The 18,226-nt window shown below is 39.2% G+C and overlaps 2 protein-coding genes across 3 annotated transcripts; both read left to right on the top strand.

The window, feature by feature from the left end:
* Positions 1-8,709, top strand: LOC111328496 (monocarboxylate transporter 10). 2 transcript variants are annotated; one of them, XM_022932937.2, is made up of 5 exons: positions 1-262; positions 949-1,238; positions 4,970-5,523; positions 6,174-6,543; positions 7,615-8,709. In XM_022932937.2, exons 2-5 carry the CDS (start codon positions 1,016-1,018, stop codon positions 7,878-7,880), a joined length of 1,413 nt encoding a protein of 470 aa, XP_022788672.1. In that variant the 5' UTR covers positions 1-262; positions 949-1,015; the 3' UTR covers positions 7,881-8,709. The 2 variants fall into 2 exon arrangements, with proteins under 2 accessions (XP_022788672.1, XP_022788671.1); XM_022932936.2 differs by lacking the exon at positions 1-262 and having other exon boundaries at positions 739-1,238.
* A 1,723-nt stretch (positions 8,710-10,432) lies between these two features.
* Positions 10,433-17,613, top strand: LOC111328494 (uncharacterized). Its single transcript, XM_022932935.2, has 8 exons — positions 10,433-10,576; positions 11,528-11,895; positions 13,006-13,122; positions 13,358-13,425; positions 14,480-14,533; positions 15,043-15,196; positions 15,928-15,999; positions 16,318-17,613. The coding sequence occupies exons 1-8, from the start codon at positions 10,549-10,551 to the stop codon at positions 16,390-16,392; spliced, it is 936 nt and encodes a 311-aa protein (XP_022788670.2). The 5' UTR covers positions 10,433-10,548; the 3' UTR covers positions 16,393-17,613.
* The last annotated feature ends 613 nt before the right edge of the window (positions 17,614-18,226 follow it).

Genomic DNA, 18,226 nt, shown 5'->3' with positions numbered 1-18,226 from the left:
ACATGCGCAGAACTGAACTTCCTTTACAAAATATATGTAATTTTTAGTGTCTCCTTGTTTATAATCCTTGTCTGAAAGCGATAAAATTTGTGGCACAGCGTACAGAAACCTCGGCATCACTGCTTCTATTTATGAGATTACAGGCAAGATAACCACAGTTACTAAACTCTTCATTATACCGCCTATGCAGAGGGTGAACTGCATACGTGAGCCGTTGTACGTGTTGGCACTAAAGTTAACGTCAATAGCTTGCAGAGAAAAGGCATTTGTCTGTTTAGAAATTTTAAAAATTTCGCGTTAATTGGTGTCTGACAAAGCGTTTTAGCGAGGGTCTTCGTTTTATAGATTCACGGGGTCTTTTCTACAAAACGAAGACCCTCTTGATTTCGCGTTAATTGGCGTCTGACAAAGCGTTTTAGCGAGGGTCTTCGTTCTATAGATTCACGGGGTCTTTTCTACAAAACGAAGACCCCCTTGTCTTCGTTTTTCGGTCTTCAATCTTCGGTCTTCGGTCTTCGTTTTGTAGACATCCATAATGCGTCTGGAGCATGACAGTTCACAAACATTTGCATCACTTCAGCTGTAGCTTTTATTGTTACGAAGGTGATGCGCTTCACTTCACGCGTGAAAAACAATTTTATCCATAACTGCCACGGCCTTAGCAACTTGGAAAGCTTGGAAAGAAATCTATCTCTTTCTTATGGCCTTTCTCCCGTCCCCCCCCCCCCCCCCCCCCCATCGTCCAGTGTAACTCTAACGCAAACATGGCTGGTCGGATAAACGGGCTTGAGTTCGCAACGTGTTATAGCACCGCAAGCTGCTTCTATTTTGGTGAATAATCTTTCCCCCCCTTCCCCCCTCTTTCCCTCTCTGGTTCGCTTGTTATTTGCTCTCCACTTGTAATTGAGGCGTGGAAATAGTTATTGTTTACATGGATCAACAATGCAGGCACAACCTCATCAACTTGGAGTGGGTCACGCTGGAATCACGAGTGAAAGAAACTGAATTTTTGAGAATGCCCGGGATCGGTAACTTAAGGTATAAGAACAAAGCAATCTGTAAGGAAGCTGTTCCTGTCATTCGTCGTAACACTGAAATTTGCAAAGCTGTTGATTGGGGCTGGATCGTTTGTATATGTGCGGCACTTGTACAATTTGTGGTTCTGGGAATCCACAACAGTTTTGGCATTCTGTACATCGTGTTCTTGAGGGAGTATGGCTGGGGTCAGGCATTCACAGGTATGAATCGTTTTTCCTTTTCATTCTTATAACACATATCGTTTCTCTTTCGCTGGTATTATGCGACTCTGCGATTTGTGACGTAAATTACGTTTATCTTAGTATGTAGAGCCTGGGGAAGGAATGCTTTTCTCACTCACAGTTGAAGGTGCCGTCTAAATAAAATAAAATCATGTTTGTCACGACACAAAAGCCAATACTCCCCCAAACACCGCCGTAATAAGGTAAAATATAGGTGTATTTAGACATGCGTTTGGTATTTCCCGCTTCCTGCGGAAAAACACACTTGAATTAATTGTCCACCCACACTCTGAAAAATTTGTAAATATATTTGTGCGTTCGTCATTAAAGACTGAGGAACTAAAGAATACATTTATATATAAATATTTACAAATGAGACTCCCATAGTCTCTGTAGTGAACTGGATTATCGATGGACAGCAGATATATAAACTTGATAAATCGAATGTTCAAGTAGACTTCTTTGCAGCCATTTCCGGAGTCACGAAGAGACTAAAAACTGCTGCGAGGGTGGCTAACGTTCAGGATGCTTTGAAAATTTATGAGTAGACCTTTACAGAACTTCGGCTGGATTTTTCAGTTTAATCTCGAAGACAGAATTTTTCCAGAATGAGGTCTACATGTATTACGATTGACCTTTTCCTCTATCAACTTATAATTTCCTCGCGGCTGTTGCAATGTGCGGGCAACACGGATCGTTGTTAATTGCCGGAATAACATACACGTGTTCGACATGGATTGTGTAACTTCTGCCGCCTATAAGTTATTCTTGTTTGTCTCACCCAGCGTGACATGTAATAGCGCCTTATACTTTTACTAAAAATAGATTTTGTTACGTGATAACCTATGAGACCCCCCGCACAGACTCAGACAAACATTGCGACCAGCTTAAGGAAATGTATGAGCGAGAGCTGTAAAATGAAAACAAAACGACGGAAAATTTCGTCAAAAAATGACTTCGCGTCCTGAAAGGAAGGGGCATGGTTGGTACCAAACACTGTTGTTGGGGTGAGTGTAAGACAGACTCAAGATATGCAGATAAATGGCCAAAATGACTCAAAGAGTGAAAGGAATTAGGGAAGAAAGTATTCATTCCTTTCCCAAAACCTTCGCGAGTCATGGCAAAGTGCAAGCGTTGGCTGGTGGCTTGTTCGCATGAGTTTTTTACGGAGAAAAACATAACAAGAAACACTTAAGTTATATTTGTGCTCTTCACTGGCCCGGCCGAAAAGGTCCAACAGCCGAATTTCCCGATCCACTAAAGGCAAATCTAAGACCAGCGCAAGTAAGTTGAGCACATGCTCCTTAGAGGAAAGCACCGAAATAAAGAGAAAATTCAGCGTCAAAGAAACAGAAATTATTCAATGACAACTGCCTGAACATTAACTACATAAACTACATGAACTGTCATTTAATAGAAACACAATCAGTATTGAGCGAAATATACAAAAATCCGCCGCTCGTATCTTACAAAAGAGGGCGATCGCTCAAAAACATGCTCGTGAGAGCCAAACTTTGAATAGGCTATTCTAAACACGCGCTGGGGAGTCGTGTAGGCCTGTCAACCCCCTCTTTACATTGTTTACATCAGAATTTTCTTGAAAAACTTTGGCAGCAAACCATTTTCCATGATCGATTGCCGGATCAAGGGTGTGATAATTCCCGCATCTCACACAGTCTGTACAAGTTCTTCTCGTTTACCACTTAATTTTAAGCCCCTACATTTTAACCACCGTTTTAGCTGGTCTACAGTGTATTCTTCCGGTTCTCTTTCAAATTTGGAGCCAGAAACGCCGTCCTCTTCGGTCAGAACTGTAAGGGAATAAGCGAACTACTCGCCATTTCCCTTGTAGCTCTCAAAGAACTGGAGTTTGTTTGTCTGAGTCACGCGGGAGGTCTAAAATTTCATGACGTCATTAGAATAAAGCGCTATTATGGTCCACAGTGGGAAAGTAAACATTCAATCAGAAACTGTCATAACCGTTGCACAATAAAGTTCACAATCGTTAAAATTAAATTGACAGCGTTTTATCAGCTATAGCTGGATCACACCACAACTTGAAATGTTTGGAGTGATGAAGGTGTCCAAATTTTTTTTAACATTGTCTAGCCCATAATATTTCAGTTTCAAAAGAAAAGAAAAGAAAACTAGTCTCAAAAGAACAGGGCAATATCATGTGACTTGTAAGTGCTGAGGGTACTTCGCTGAATTTGGGAAGGTTGGGCCGTTGACATTTCGTAGTTCTGAACCGATTTCCGTTAAAACGTTCAAATTGTAAACTATAAATCTGTCGACCCCTGCCTTAAAGATCTGTAATAGCGTCTTGTGTTCGTATGATGTGCTCGCTAATTGTACGCTGACTTATTAACACTGAGAAAATTTGTTTATATTTACTGTTGAAGTGTTTTAAGCCCCCTCCCCCCCCCCACCTATAATGTCGACCTACAAACTGAAGGTCGAAGCTGCTGCCAGTAGCTCTTTCGAAAACCTTTCATTTTCACATAATCGGCTGGTATATAGCTTTAGCCAAGCCTAAAAGCAGAGCTTCCAAGTTCGTAATATTAATGATAACATAAAAGATGCGCATTTGCCAAGACTCGCCTGAGACACCCCTCCCTTCGTTTTGATAGTCTCCCCTACCCTACCCGTGCAATCTGAAGGCACGTACGTGCGTACGTACGAACGCTCGGTCAGTCACGTGACAACCAAATGAAAAGAGGCTGACCATATTCCATGGGTATGGGGCTCTGCCCCACGCGCGCAAAGCGCGCGTGGGAGCCCCGCTATAATTAACAAAGTTGTGTAACTGAAACTGGTTTGAGCAGACAAACAAAGCTGATACAAAGCAGTTCATAAGGTCCATGATACAGTTAGCAAACGTAAATAACTTTGGATCGTAGTCTTTCAGTCCTCAACTTGACATCGGTATCCTTAGAAATAAGAAATAAGAACAAAGCAAACCTAACTAAGCTTTCCTTGTCGTTTGTCGCAAGACTGAAAGTTGCAAAGATGGTGGCTATTGGATGGTCTGTATATCTGCAGCTCTTGTGCAATTAGTGGTGTTGGGAATCCACAATAGTTTTGGCATTCTGTACATCGTGTTCTCGTGGAAATATGGCTGGGGTTAAATACTCACAGGTGAAATACTCACAGGTGAAATACTCACAGGTTAATACTCACATTTCGACACACAAGAGACATTAGACTTGCACGTAAAGGGTGTGCCCTTCGAGGTAACGATTTAGGAACTCTTGTGTTCTCTGAGTGACTCCGAATAGATGTGACCCAAAAGTAATGTTCCTTATGGCTTGTTTAATTTATTTTCTCTAGTCTATCTAGTCTTCAGTTAACTTTCTATCTAGCTGTTTTCCACCACCCATGTGTATCAATGCCTCAGAAGTGGTGTAGTCAATTCCCGGCTCTAACTCTTAAGCTGCGTTCACACTTGGTGCTCGAGCACAGTGCCCGAGTACGATTCTTGATGGTCACTAATGTGAACACAACTTTATTTCAAGTACCCACGCGAGAATTCGGGCACCGTGCCCGTACCCAAGTACAATATCTTGACTTTGTACTCGGGCACTGAACCGGGCGCTAATATATTGGGCACCCAGTGGCAGAACACAGCACCATTTTGTTCCGGTGTCCTGACACTAATGCTCGAGCAGCAAGTGTGAACGCAGCCTCACTGCCTCCTCTCTTTTCCGCAGGTTACATAGGCTCGATGGGATTGGGCATGAATTTCTTCTTTGGCCCATTTACTAGCGCACTTTGTGATCGATTTGGCTGCAGAAACGTCGCCATAGCTGGTGGAATCATTTCAGTCACTGCAATGGTTGCCACGTCATTTGTCAGTAGCCTCGTTCCCATTTATATTACCTACAGTGTTATGTGGGGAATGGGGTCTAGTATGAGTTACGTGCCAACATTCCTCATGGTGGACAGATACTTTGAACGTCGGAAATCCTTGGCAAATGGGATCATCACCGCGGGGAGCGCAGTCGGTGCTCTAGTTATGGGCCCAACAATCAACGCACTCGTAGAAAGCATCGGGTGGCGACATACCATGAGGTTTCTCGGGGTAGTCACTTTCGTGATGATTATGGCAGCCTTCTCTTATAGAGCTCCACCTGTGGAGAGGGAGATTGAGAAACGCGAGAACAAGGTTATTGATTTAACTGTGTGGAGTAACAAGGGGTTCGTTGTATGGGCACTAGCACTTGGCATATTCAACCTAGGTTACTTTATACCTTACGTTTATTTGGTGAGTATTCTTGTATGATTTTAGTTATAGACGACCTATTCTCGCCTTTTCACCACGAGTATGGACTGTCCTCTCTCCTTGCCTCATTTTCTTCTTAGCCTAAACGTTTAAAACGACCTGAGTTGCATGACACTTGGATCGTGGATGACTGCAAGGGGGGAGGGAGTACGAAAGAGAGAAGGGGGGGGAGGGTTGTGAAGTAGTGAAGTAGCTCCTTCACGCAAAGTGCGCACGAGCCCAATACTTTAACAAATATGGCAGTTACTAAGCTTAGAACAATTGATTGTCATACCATGGCATTACTTTGGTCCTAGCGCAGAGCTGTAATTTCTTCGCCTTTTTTCGGTCACGACACGGTTTAAAGTAAGTTTTAGTGGGGGAGTAGTTCTGGAAGCGGACGCCTCGCGAGTAGGCTCGAATAAATCTTAATTGAACAAGGTTGTAGATAGTTTGTTGGAGAATAACGTGTTGCCACGGGAAACGGCAAAGGGTTAGCTCAAAGGTACGGTTTCATTCGAGGTGTTTGCACCACCAGTTTATCACCCGTCTATTTTACCTTAAAGTATATTTTTCTAATCATTTGAAATGGCAAATTGTAGCAAGGAAAATCTCATCGACATCATTGATTACGTTTTTCTTTCAACTCACAGCCTATACACGCGACTTATCATAAGATACCTCAATCAAAGGCCTCCTTTCTCATCGGTTTCCTGTCGGTCGGCTCGTTGGTTGGTCGGCTTTTCTTCGGCCATGTCTCAGATTACCGATGTGTCAATCGGATGTACCTTTACCAAACAGCACTTCTAATAATGGCAGTCACAACAACGCTGTGTCCACTGGCGACAAATTATGGCGGACTCATCCTATATACAATTTTATTTGGGATTTTTGATGGAGTGTTTGTGACTTTGATTCCGATCGTCACTGGAGATATCGTCGGCAGGAACAAGCTGTCATCAGCTCTCGGCTTTCTATATTTGGTATTCTCAATTCCTATAATGACAGGCTCACTTCTAGCAGGTACGTTTCTCCTCTAACCGTTTATATGTCTTGGTTCGACGTACAGGGAACCCACTGTACAAGTTCCATTCTTTTAATTTTTGAGCCTTTGATTTTCAAAAAAATAATACATCAAAACCTTAGCCCTTTCTTCGCAGAACAGGTTAGAGCTTTACCATATGTTTCAAGGTTGACCTTCATGAATGGGATTAGAATTCCAAATGTTTAGGGTCTTAGCGTGCGGAATGTTTTTTTTCTGTTTTTCGTTTTTCTCATTCAATCAATCATTAGGGTGTCCTTTTGTGTTGTCGCTGTTTCTCGTCGTTCGTTAGTATTTTTTTCGCTCGTTAGTTAGCTTCTGTTGTTTCTATGTCACGCATCTTCGTTAATTAGTTTCTTTCGTAATATAGGCACTAATTGCACTTTAAGTTAGCTAGTCGTCTTCGCATATTTAAATTAGTTTTTCTCAAGTTCAGAGTTTAGTTACCGTTAGTCATACAGTAGTTCGCTTTGAGCAGTTACTCTAGTCTATCTTATTTTCGCCTTTTGGCAGTTTATATTCGTCCAGCAGTTTCGTAGAAATCGTAACAATGTAAGTATTGTCATTTCAAGTTTGTTCAGTTCGTTCAGTGTATTTCTTTCTTGTCATTTTTATTAGTCAATTGGTGTAATTTCGTATTCATTTATTGTTTTAAGTTTCAACCCACATACCGTCAACATCATTCGTACCGTATAAATACGTCTTTATCATCGTGGTGTTGTGAGGTTACGATTACTGCAGTTACACCCCGGACGCACACAGAGTTTTGCAACGTTCACTCGTGGAAGGTTATGTGTGGATTGCAACATGACCTTTTACTACTTTATGTGAACTAATTTTTATGATCACGTTCTATTTAGACAGCAGGTGAAATTTTCAAGTAAAATTGTTTAATTCAATAAAAAAGAATGACTGCCGTCAGCGACGCTTGTCAAAGGAACCCCGCTGTAGTAGTGCCATGATAAATGATTTACACTACTTAAAGTTTTCCTTTTAAGCTTTTCATGGAAAATCTTGCAAGTTTATGTTTTTCATTTACTTTCACTTTACAGGCTTTCTTAGTGAGATCACAAGCACGTATAATGAAGCCTTTTTCTTCTCGGGGGCTGCTATAGCAGTGTGCGCAGGCATTCTATCACTAGTCCCAGTTTTAACTCCGACGAGACGACAGGGTGCAACGGAGATTAACATGAGGTCAAATCTTCTTCGGGAGAAGAAGAAAATACCATCTTTCTTTGAGACGCATATTATTTTTACAGGAAATCCATCACAAATTGCGTATTACATGCAGTTTTTAGAGAGAGAGACAGATGTTTAAAAATTAGTAAAAGATAGCTTTAGGATTAAGATGTGCTCGTTTTGTTATGAATTGGTCATTTGGTAATATCAACTAGGTTGAAATTGCAAATTGGCCACCGTAAAGAGTTAACGAAGGGCTAACGCTTGAAACGTCAGCTTTTTAACTCTTTACGGCGGACAATTTACAATTTCAACTTAGTTGATATTATCAAATTACCTTGTTACCCCTACCGACGCAGCTCCACAGTTTCTTTAGAAACTTACCCCCTCTATTCATTTGTTATGAATAGGTCAGATGCGTACTACATGCAGTTTTTAAAAGTTGACAACATCTTGTCCACAATTTAGAAATACAAATAAATAAATTAAATAATAATTAAAATTAAATTAAATATAGATAAATTTTAGAAAACGAAATTATTTACCTCTCGGAATGTAGACTACTTATTTATGATGACACAAGACCATGGGGATCAAGTTACTCTGGCGATGAGACGCTCCAAACAAAAATTGAACGAAAAAAATAGGACGAAAGAAAAAAAAGAAAAGGAATTTGATGAAGTTGAACTACATGGATAGAAACTGATCCATTACAGCCTGAGTAGCACTCCTTCCCGTTTCCTTTTGGCGAGACAGAGAGGAGCGCGGTCAGCAAAAGCCGCGTGAGAGTGTAGGGCGGGAGTGAGCATGAAAAGCAAAGAGTTGAACTCCTGCTCGCCTAAAAGGAAGCGGATTTAATTGATATGAAGGCTAAACTCAATCTTACTTTATCGTTAAACCAAGTTGTGGTCACATTGCAACGATCTTTGTCATAGTTTCTATGAAGCCAATAAACAATCCATATTGGAGTCGTGCTCATTACTGGCGTCACAACTAGGCCTAAAGAGATTATGCTAGCATAATTTTTGGCATAATTCGAGCAAACTGGCATAATCTCTACCATGTAGCAATTCTAGCAAAATTCGCATATTTTGATAGTTATCGGATCATTTTTGATGCTACAATTTGATCATTGTTCATCTCTACTCCCAAGCACTTGGTGACGTTATTCGATGTTTTAAGTTTTAGTTCAAGTAGTAGCATTGGTAGTTCACTGTGAATCGCTGAGCGGCGTCTGAAACGGTCTGAGCCCGGGTCTGGGGTGCACCGGAACCGGAAGTCACATTATTGGCCATGTTGGTCCCAGAACCTCTCATCAGGCAAGGCTACAAATTACAAAGTGGCTCAATCGCAGATAAGCTACATGAGAGTATAGTCTAGTACTAGTGTGCATGTTAACATGAGCCACATGTTTATTTGAATTTTATTGTGGATTTGTTGCGTTGCTTTCTTGTAGACCAAATGCTTCTGATTAGAAAGGGTATTTTTTGGACTTCTTTGCAATTTTAAAAAGAGCATAATTTTAAAAAAAGGGGCATAATTTGGAAAAAAGAGCATAATTTCGCCAAAAAAGCAATGCCACTAGCATAATATGCTACTTTTACTCGCATAAGGCCTAGTCACAACCTGCCCTTCCCTTGCAATTGCAGTTTTACCCTTATCTATATCTTAATCTCTTAATTGACAGTGCAAATGAGGCCTGAAAAAAAATTCAGGCTTGTACGGGATTTGAACCCATGACCTTTGCGGTACCGGCATAGTGCTCTACCAACTGAGCAAGTGGTGTTCACTACGGCAAAGATTGGTTTGATATTCATTTCTTAACACGCATTTCACATGTATGATTTTCATATATTCACAGTCAACTACCTTAATCGTTTACCCAGATCCCACCTTCAATGTGTAACTGAACTTGGCCGTGGACAGTCTGGGTACGAAATTAGTCTTCACCCAGCCACAGATCACAGAGGCTACTCACCATTTACACCGCTGCTCTCCCGCGTGTATCAGCGGGCTCAGTCGTATTATCGCGGCATGGAGGCCCATATTAACTAAATACAAGAGCCGTTGACGAAAATACTTCATAAAAAAACAAATTTTAAAAAAGTGGGCTTTTCAACAATGGCTTTTACGGCCAAGATACTGTCATGGCGTTTTCGACACTTGAATATTGTAGGTTGTTGCTCAAAAGAAGGCCTACCAAGGGGGGGGGGAGTCACGGGTACCCAAGGACCCCCCATGGCTACGCCCTTGCATGTCGCATCTTTTTCCTTAATTTTTTAACTTTTGTTACTTGAGCGTAATCATGGCATGCCAATAAATTTTATCTGTTTTTTCGAGTCCGCGCTCGCAGACAAAGATATCTATATCCAACATAGCGAGAATGGAACATGTCATGGGAAGTTTAAATATTTCCGGTGTACCCCAGACTCGGGCTTAGACCGTTTCAGACGCCGCTCAGTGATTCACAGTGAACTACAAATGCTACAAGTGCAACAAATATGTTCTAAATGTTTCATCCGACGAGTTGGCTCAAAATTCTCCACTTGGTTTAGTCTTGCTATAAAATCAGTGGCAAAGCATCCCAGTACGAATTTGGAAGGTTTGGGACTCGATTCCGCTGATTTTTTTGTTTCTTTGTTTGTTCCATGTCCATGCTCTTTCGGTCCGTTAACCTGAAGTCCAGTCCAAACTTTTGGTCTCAGTCTGGGCCGTTGAATGAAATATAGCGAGGTTTCCAAGCCAGCGTCAGGCGTCCATAGAAATTTCTAAACGATTTGTTATCGTCCGGAGTTAGTCGTTACAGTATGTCCACCAACATAGATAGATCTCTTGGTGAGTAAATCTACTTGTTTTAGAACTGGCATAACCTAACTTTTCAACCTATTTTCTCCTGGAAGTATTAAAACTTCCCATGACATGATTGTTCCATTCTCGCTATGTTGGATAAAGATAGCTATGTTTTGGAAGCGTGAACAGCCTACGTGGTCTCAAATTATGACTGTGAGGTTGCATTCACCAAATTTTCTTTGGTTTGAAATGTGTCAAAGAAAGGTTTAGGAAATCGTATGAATTTTGGAAAGAAAGATCGAAAGCGTTGTTACTTGGATAATTTAACTCGTTGCTTTTTTCAGAAGGTATGGTATCAATGATTGAAAAGATCAAGTTGGTAACGGTAACAAGGATTTTGATCCTAGAACTTTTTTCATCAAAACCTGATCAGTTTTGATAGTAGGTTCTACAAAGATAATGCAGAAATTTTTTTTTGCAGAGCCATAAAATAATTGGTTAAGTCTCGAGGGGTAAATTGAAGTTCTATCTTTGTAACGTTTGATTGTACAAACAGATGCAATTCTGTTCAATGGGTGAATTGTATGATTTATTAATTGTGTTTACATTTTCAGAAATTGTTTCGTTACGGATTTTACCACAAAAGAAATACTAGAGACTTTTTTTCACCCTTAAACTCCCATGAGTGACCAAGACAGAATTTCTCCTTTCAATAACAATACAATATCAAGCAGCCAACTGATGAGAATAAACTTTTAGAAGACTATCAATCAGGTGATTATTTGTTGATCCAGTACCAAACTCTCCAAACTGAAATATAGAGAATTGTATAGCAGACAGTAAGGAGAATCACTAATGAGATCTTGGGGAATAAAAGGATTAAAATGTAATTTATTTCTCTTATCTCAATTACAGTTTCTTTTAAGAAGGGAATGTTTAAATAGATTTTTGAAATGGAAAAACCCTGCATAATAGTCTTGACTCTCTTTTTCAAAGATGACATTATTAAAGACCAGAAAAGGCTAAAAAAGAAAGCTTTGAAAAAGAAGACACAACAAACCCAGAAGAAGGGAACACAGAAACAGCAAAAGAAGAATCAAGGGAACAAAGGAACCTCCATTAAACAGAATCAGAGAAGAAGAATAGCTGGGAAGAATGCTGGCCAGTCTGCACAACAGAGACAGGGAGCCCAGGGTCGAAAAAGGCCAGCAACTGGGAAGCAAAAAGGTCAGGTGGTTCAGCAAAGAGGAGGCAGGGGCAATCAAACCTACAAGAAAAATCAAACTGTAGGAAACAAAGGAAGAACCAGGGGTGCTAAAGTGGCTGTAAACAGACTTAAAAACAAGCAAAGTAATGCTCAGAAGGTACAGTCTTTCTTTCTTCTTTTGATCTTCATTTGCATGGCTGTGCATTAAACCCTTGACATTATAATATCAGTATGCATATTCTCCATACTGATCTTTGTACAATTCCTAAGTTGTTGACAAGGAGAATTTGTACATCAATCAAGAGCTGCTCATCTTGGTGATCATTTCCTTTTTTCTCCTGACCTTTTCATATGACTCAAGGGAGATAATGTAAAGAGAAATTAAAAGCTGGTTGCTCTAAGGAACTAAAGGGGTTAAGAGAACCTTAAAGTTTCTAAGACAGTATATAAGCTTGGTGCTTTTCATGATAGCCTGGTTTCTATGATGATAAAAGTTTACAGTGTACAAGATCTGTTTATTAAGAGGTTTGTATTTTGGTTGATTTATTTGGGTCTCAAGATGACATAAACATTAAAGGGTGTAAAGATGCTATTGGTAACCTATTTCAAACATACTGTAAAAGCCCGCAGATAGCTGCACTTTTTTCCCAAAAATCATCACTAGAAATTGGGAGTGTGGCTTATCTGCAGGAACATTTGAAAAAGGTGTTGTGAATGTCCATTTTTGTGTCCGATCTAATGTCTGGTTACTAAGCTTCGAATGTTATGCTCACGTTTTTGTTGTGATGCAAAAATATATGGAAAAACTGTGTTGAATGAAGAAATTCCTGTCAAAAAATACAAGAAGACCAATCATATAATTATCAAAGTTGGTAGAAACAATGTTCATTATATTAAAGAGCTAAAATTGTGGGTAACACTTTGAAGTATTTTCTGCTGCAATGTTAATGATGAGTTTACGTTCGATGAACAGTGGATGAACAAGACTTCTCAAGACTCAACTTTGGATTTCTTTTGATTTGTATCATAAAACTTTTTTTCCAAAATTTGAGCTGCTAAATTAGGGGTGCAGCTTATCTGCGGGTGTGGCTTATCCACGGGGTTTTATGGTAATATCAATATAGAAAGGAGTAATTGTGTTTGAGCTGTTGCACTAAGTTTTCATGGAAGAACCCATGATGATTGCAAGCAGGTCCCAGTGTCAGTTCTGATATTCATCTGTGAAGTCCTGACAATAAAAGGATTGTTACTTTTCTTTTAACCACAGAGTAAACAGATAATTTCCAAAGCCAAGCAGATTCAACAGAATAGAAGACTAAAAAACAGACAAACTCAGCAAAAAGATGCCAGACAAAATATCATCAATAACAGAAGAGGAATGCAGGTAATTTCTAAAACTTAATGTGGGTGTGTTATCATGTTGGTTTTACATTGAAAGTAACCCTTTACCTGTTAACATCAGTATGTATGTTCTCCAGGAAATGTCTGGAGATCAGCATGGAATTCAAATGCATACTGGTGTTAGGCAGTAAAGGGTTTGAATGTTGTGCTGGTATTTTGGGCATTTGCGGCCTGGCCAAACACCATTTTTAATTAACGTGTTTGCCATTCATTTTAAGATAAACCGACAGAACAAGGCACAGAATGTAAAAAGTCTTGGAGCAACAAGACAGCAGCGAAAAAACAGGTATGCATCCTTTATCCATCAGCTGTGAGTTTTGCAATGGTATTCATATTTTTGTCCATTGAATCCATTGAAAGTTGTGAAGCCCAACTTTAGAAGGGCAATTATTGGCATAATCCCAGATATCCTCTAGCAAAAGTGAACTTTTATCTGGATATATCAACAAAGTTGAAATGGTAAATTGGCCACTGTAACGATTACAAAAGCTGACATTTCGAGCGTTAGCCCTTCATCGGAGCTATTTTGCTATTTCGCTCCAGAGCTATTTCGCTATTTCGCTCCGACGAAGGGCTAACGTTCGAAATGTCAGCTTTTGTAATCGTTACGTTGGCCAATTTACCATTTCAACTTAGTTGATATATCCAAATTATTTCGTTACTCCCACCGACGCGGCCCCAAACAGTTTCTTTCAAAACTATCAGCCTTTGAACTTTTATCTCCTTTGTAAGTGAATCTTGGGGGTTTTAATTAAAGCTGATTTCCGGTGGTCTACCATTACATGTCTGACCTGAACAGGCTCTTGTTGTTGAATTTAACTTTACGGCCCGTGTTTGGAAACAGCTACCTGTGAAACCATTGGCAGGCACTAATGGAAAAAGTTATTGAAATCCGCCTCCCAGTTAGCTCAATGGATAGAGCGCTGGACTGTTGTGCGGGAGGTCGATGGTTCGAGCCCTGGCCGGGCCAACACTCAAGGTCTTGAAATAATTGAGAAGAATATGCTACCTTTCTATAACATCAAAAAATGGTTAGGTATTCTAGTCTTCTTGGATAGGGACAAATAAATGGAGGTCTCGTCTCCTGCAGGGTTAGGGGTAGCAGACGTTAATTTCCCACACATGAGATTACTATGTGATGGATGTCCACCCCTGGGGTGGGATGGGTTGGGATTATTAAGAGGGCCACAGGATCATCAGTTTAATTACTGTCACATGCTACCCTCTTGAAATAAAGTCTATTCTATTCTATTCCATGGTATGCAACATTTAGATAACCTTAACCTACATTGTAAAGTTGGATACCTTAATGATTCAAATTAGTGTTTGTTGATTTTTAGGCGAGGTATGCAGGCTCCTCAACTGACTGTCTCCATTAATAATCCCAGAGTGACGTGAGTATCATAAGTTGACCTTGATGCAAAGATGTACAATGTAATTCCTACATCAACATGAAAACTCTGATTTAAACCTGTACACCCTAACATTGGCATGTTTATTCTCCACACTGTTCTCTATACATTTGCTTTGGTGCAGACAAGGAAAATTTGTTTAAATCAAATAAGATTTAGTTAACCATGCATGATGGTGGTGTACTGTGAAAATGGGCAAGACGCCAAGATCAGTAAAAAAAAAAATGCATGGCATCGAATTAGAATCCCGATAGAACACAATGAAGGGCTTTTTGATCCAGTGCTCTGAAACTAAAACCAAGATAATCTTAATGGTCAATCAGAGAGAAAAAGAATTCCCTGAAGAGCGTATTAGAACTCAAAGTAAAAACAAGTAAACTGCCTAAAATGTGGAAAAATGCAGATGAACAATTGGTTTTGGGAAAAACATTGTACATTTGTAGTTAAAATCACTGGCAGGGAAAAGTCTGATCTATAATTTAAATATTTAGGTTAACAAGAACTCCACAATGGAAACAACCTGTGAGTCAACAGACAAACCCAAGGAGCAGAAGAGGATGGAGGGGAAAATCTGCAGCAAACATTCCAAGAGGCATGGGTCTAACTGAGGATCTGAGAATTTCAGTGCCAAACAATTTACATCAGGTGAGATAAAGCAGAAAATCATGAAGGGTCCAGTTGTTTGAAGGTAGATTAGCTCTAACCCTAGTTTAAATTTTAATGCAGGTTTCTATATTTGTTTGTGCAAAAGCTGTTTTGGGACAATTTTCCCAATTCTTTTTAAGAGCATTCAATCATCAAATTGTAGACAAATGGAATTAAACTGAATTTTCTTTTAAAGCTTTCAGATCTGAAATCAGACTTCGCACTAACCCTGGGTTATCTTATCCCACCATAGTTAGTAACTATGACCCCACCCTTGACCAACCTGGCTCAGTACTCTAAGCTTACAACTGTTTTGATTACCATAGAAAATAAAAATAACTCTTGGCAAATAAATTTGCAGTGTAATTAAGTCACCAATGTCTGGCAGTTCTATAGCGCACAGTATTTTCCATATTATGCCTTTCTTTCAACCCTGTAATTGCAATTGGCTGCAGTGAGGGGTTTTTTACAGTTAAAATGCCTTGAGTCAAATGATTCAGGGCAAGACTAGAAGGCTAGCAGATTCCTTGGATCTTGATTATTAAATTCCTTTTAAATTGTTCAAGTATCTGTTGTCGTCTCTTCTTGCCAACATGAACAGATCTCAAATCCACACAATGCTGATTAGGAGTTTCTCAAAATGTAACTATAGCACATCGAGACTGAAAAGATGATTCCTGATACTTTATATTTCAATGCTGTTGTGTGTGTGTGTGTGTTTTTTTTTATAGCTTTCCCCACTCAAGCCACTTGTGTACACAAACCATTTCAATCCACCAATGAATACTGCCATGACAGGGAAGGTATGTTGGGAAAAACTTTGTAATGTCTGTTCAATATTTACCATGTCAGTGTTCATTTTTGATGATAGTTCCTCTTTCCAAATTATTTCAGTCACTTGAGAGGAGGTCATTCCATTTCATCAATTTTGCCAAGAGACAGCACTTGACATTGTTGTAGATTAAATGAACCCTTTCCAATCTAACTTTAGAGTTTATAGTCTCCACACTGTTTTCATAGCCATAGTAAACCCTCTTTAAGATGGGTGTACACCAGATTCATGTGTTATCATGGTTTTTAACATCTTTTTGTTGTTGTTTTTTTTTCCATTTATTTTTTAGACATTCGCCACTCTGGATGAAAGATTCTCCAGCATGTCTCAACACAAGCCTGTCAGGACTATCGTTGTGGAGTAGCGGCACATTTAATTTATTTTTATTCTTTTGACTGTTTCATTTCGTTTTTTACTGTTTTTACTGATTTAATACTGCTGTTTATACATTTAACTAAATCACTATTTACCTGGACATAAATGTCACCTGAATGCATTACATTTTATTTTCATTACTTCTTATTTTAGAAAAATACACTGCTGCTTAAAAGTGGCTCTGTATTTAAGGGGTCACTCCATATTAAGCAGTTTTGTCACCCTTTACTAAATACTATCCATCAGTTTGTATTGTTTTCCAGCTGACCTGAATGGTCACTTGAAGCAGGACCCATCAAATAAAACTAAGAATTATCTCTCAAGTAAAATTTAATCCAAGTTTATCTTTTAAAATCAACTTCAGCAGTATTTTTGAGCGAGTATTTGTAAATTTGGTGGTCAATTATAGCAGGGCATGGCATTTTTTTTTTTTTCATCTTTTACAATATTCCTATTCTATGGAACCTTTAAGTGGTCATGCGATCATTTCCCTTGGGTTGGGTGACCACTTAATACAGGTTCAACTGTATTTACTTGTTTTTTTGTTTGTTTTTTTTCATATGAATCCTTTGACTCCTATGAATGACCAAGACAGAATTTCTCCTTACAATATCAAGCAGACAGAAACGAGAATTAGGAAAAAAGAAAATCAGGGAATTTTCAGTTGATCCAATGCCAAATTCTCCAAACTAACATAAGTATTGTATGACAGACAGTAAGGAGAATTACTAAATAAATGAGATCTTGGGAGTAGAAGGGTTAAAGAAGAGAAAGCACTAGAGAGGATGTTGTGTCAACAACTCCAGGGCTTGACACCAACTTTTACTTTTCAACTTACTAGCCGAGTGGCTTGTGACATCTCAGTTGTTTTTAGATGTTATGACAATTTTGGTTTGTTTACTTGCCAAACTGGCCAGTGGAAATCGAAAACCATTAGCCAAAACTGAATTTCTACTAGTCTGTGGCTAGTGGGCTACCTATAGTGTCGAGCCGTGAACTCATGGGTGTCTTCATTCATGATAAAGTCCTGTTGTCAAAGTTGTCATGTGTAAATGCTGCTGCTAGTATTTAGCAGAAAGGCTTTATGCTTTTGTATTATAATATATACTTGGTCAATCATACTTATGACATCAACTTATTTGCTCTATTTGGAGCGCAAAGTACCTAGTATGAGAAATGTAAACATGAGAATAAAAGTGAGGATGAAGTATTCTCTTTTATTGATTAAAATGAAAATCCCCGACAGTTAAATAATCATTCTGTTCCTGATCTGGATATTGCCGTGGCATTTGCTTTCCTCAAAGTAGTTGTTAAAAGTTCTCTGGTGGGAAGAACCAAGCTTTTTAACAACTTCATGCTCCTGTATATCAGCCACAAGCTGGTGCAAGTATTCATGAGCATATGAAGATGTTGTGCAAGCAAAATGGGTCGAACATAACTTTGATTTGGGAGATTAAATTACAAAGAATTAGTTAATTCCTTAGTTCTTATGCGACCCTTTAAACTTGACAGCCATGTTTAACATGTTTTTTACCCAGGGCTCGTTCAGAATGTATAATTCTTGAAAAAGTTTGGAAATTTGAGAAATAGCTTTAATGACCAACAAGAACGATCAGGAATGTAGTCTTAGTAAACATAACATTAGTATGTCAGTTCTCCATACTGTTGCATATTTCCTATGATACCTACAAGGAGAATTTGTCCAACAACCAAGGGCTTCTTGAGTTTGTAATGATTTCCGTTATTCTCATGACCTTAAAGTTTCTTTCAGTGATGATGCTGTTAGGAAAAAGCATAGTTAGGAAAAAGGAAAGGCGTATCAC

Source organism: Stylophora pistillata, chromosome 7 (genome assembly GCF_964205215.1).
Source record: "Stylophora pistillata chromosome 7, jaStyPist1.2, whole genome shotgun sequence".
NCBI classification, from domain to species: Eukaryota; Metazoa; Cnidaria; class Anthozoa; order Scleractinia; family Pocilloporidae; genus Stylophora; species Stylophora pistillata.
This window is presented reverse-complemented; position numbering and strand designations above follow the sequence as displayed.

Excerpts from the sequence above, each read along its gene's own strand:
- LOC111328494 (XM_022932935.2), top strand. The coding sequence starts at position 10,549 with ATGTCCACCAACATAGATAGATCTCTTG. Across the intron at positions 13,426-14,479 it reads AGACAGCAGCGAAAAAACAG|GCGAGGTATGCAGGCTCCTC; the intron begins GTATGCATCCTT and ends GTTGATTTTTAG. Across the intron at positions 15,197-15,927 it reads TGCCAAACAATTTACATCAG|CTTTCCCCACTCAAGCCACT; the intron begins GTGAGATAAAGC and ends TTTTTTTTATAG.
- LOC111328496 (XM_022932936.2), top strand. The coding sequence starts at position 932 with ATGGATCAACAATGCAGGCACAACCTCATCAACTTGGAGTGGGTCACG. Across the intron at positions 1,239-4,969 it reads CTGGGGTCAGGCATTCACAG|GTTACATAGGCTCGATGGGA; the intron begins GTATGAATCGTT and ends TCTTTTCCGCAG. Across the intron at positions 6,544-7,614 it reads GACAGGCTCACTTCTAGCAG|GCTTTCTTAGTGAGATCACA; the intron begins GTACGTTTCTCC and ends TTCACTTTACAG.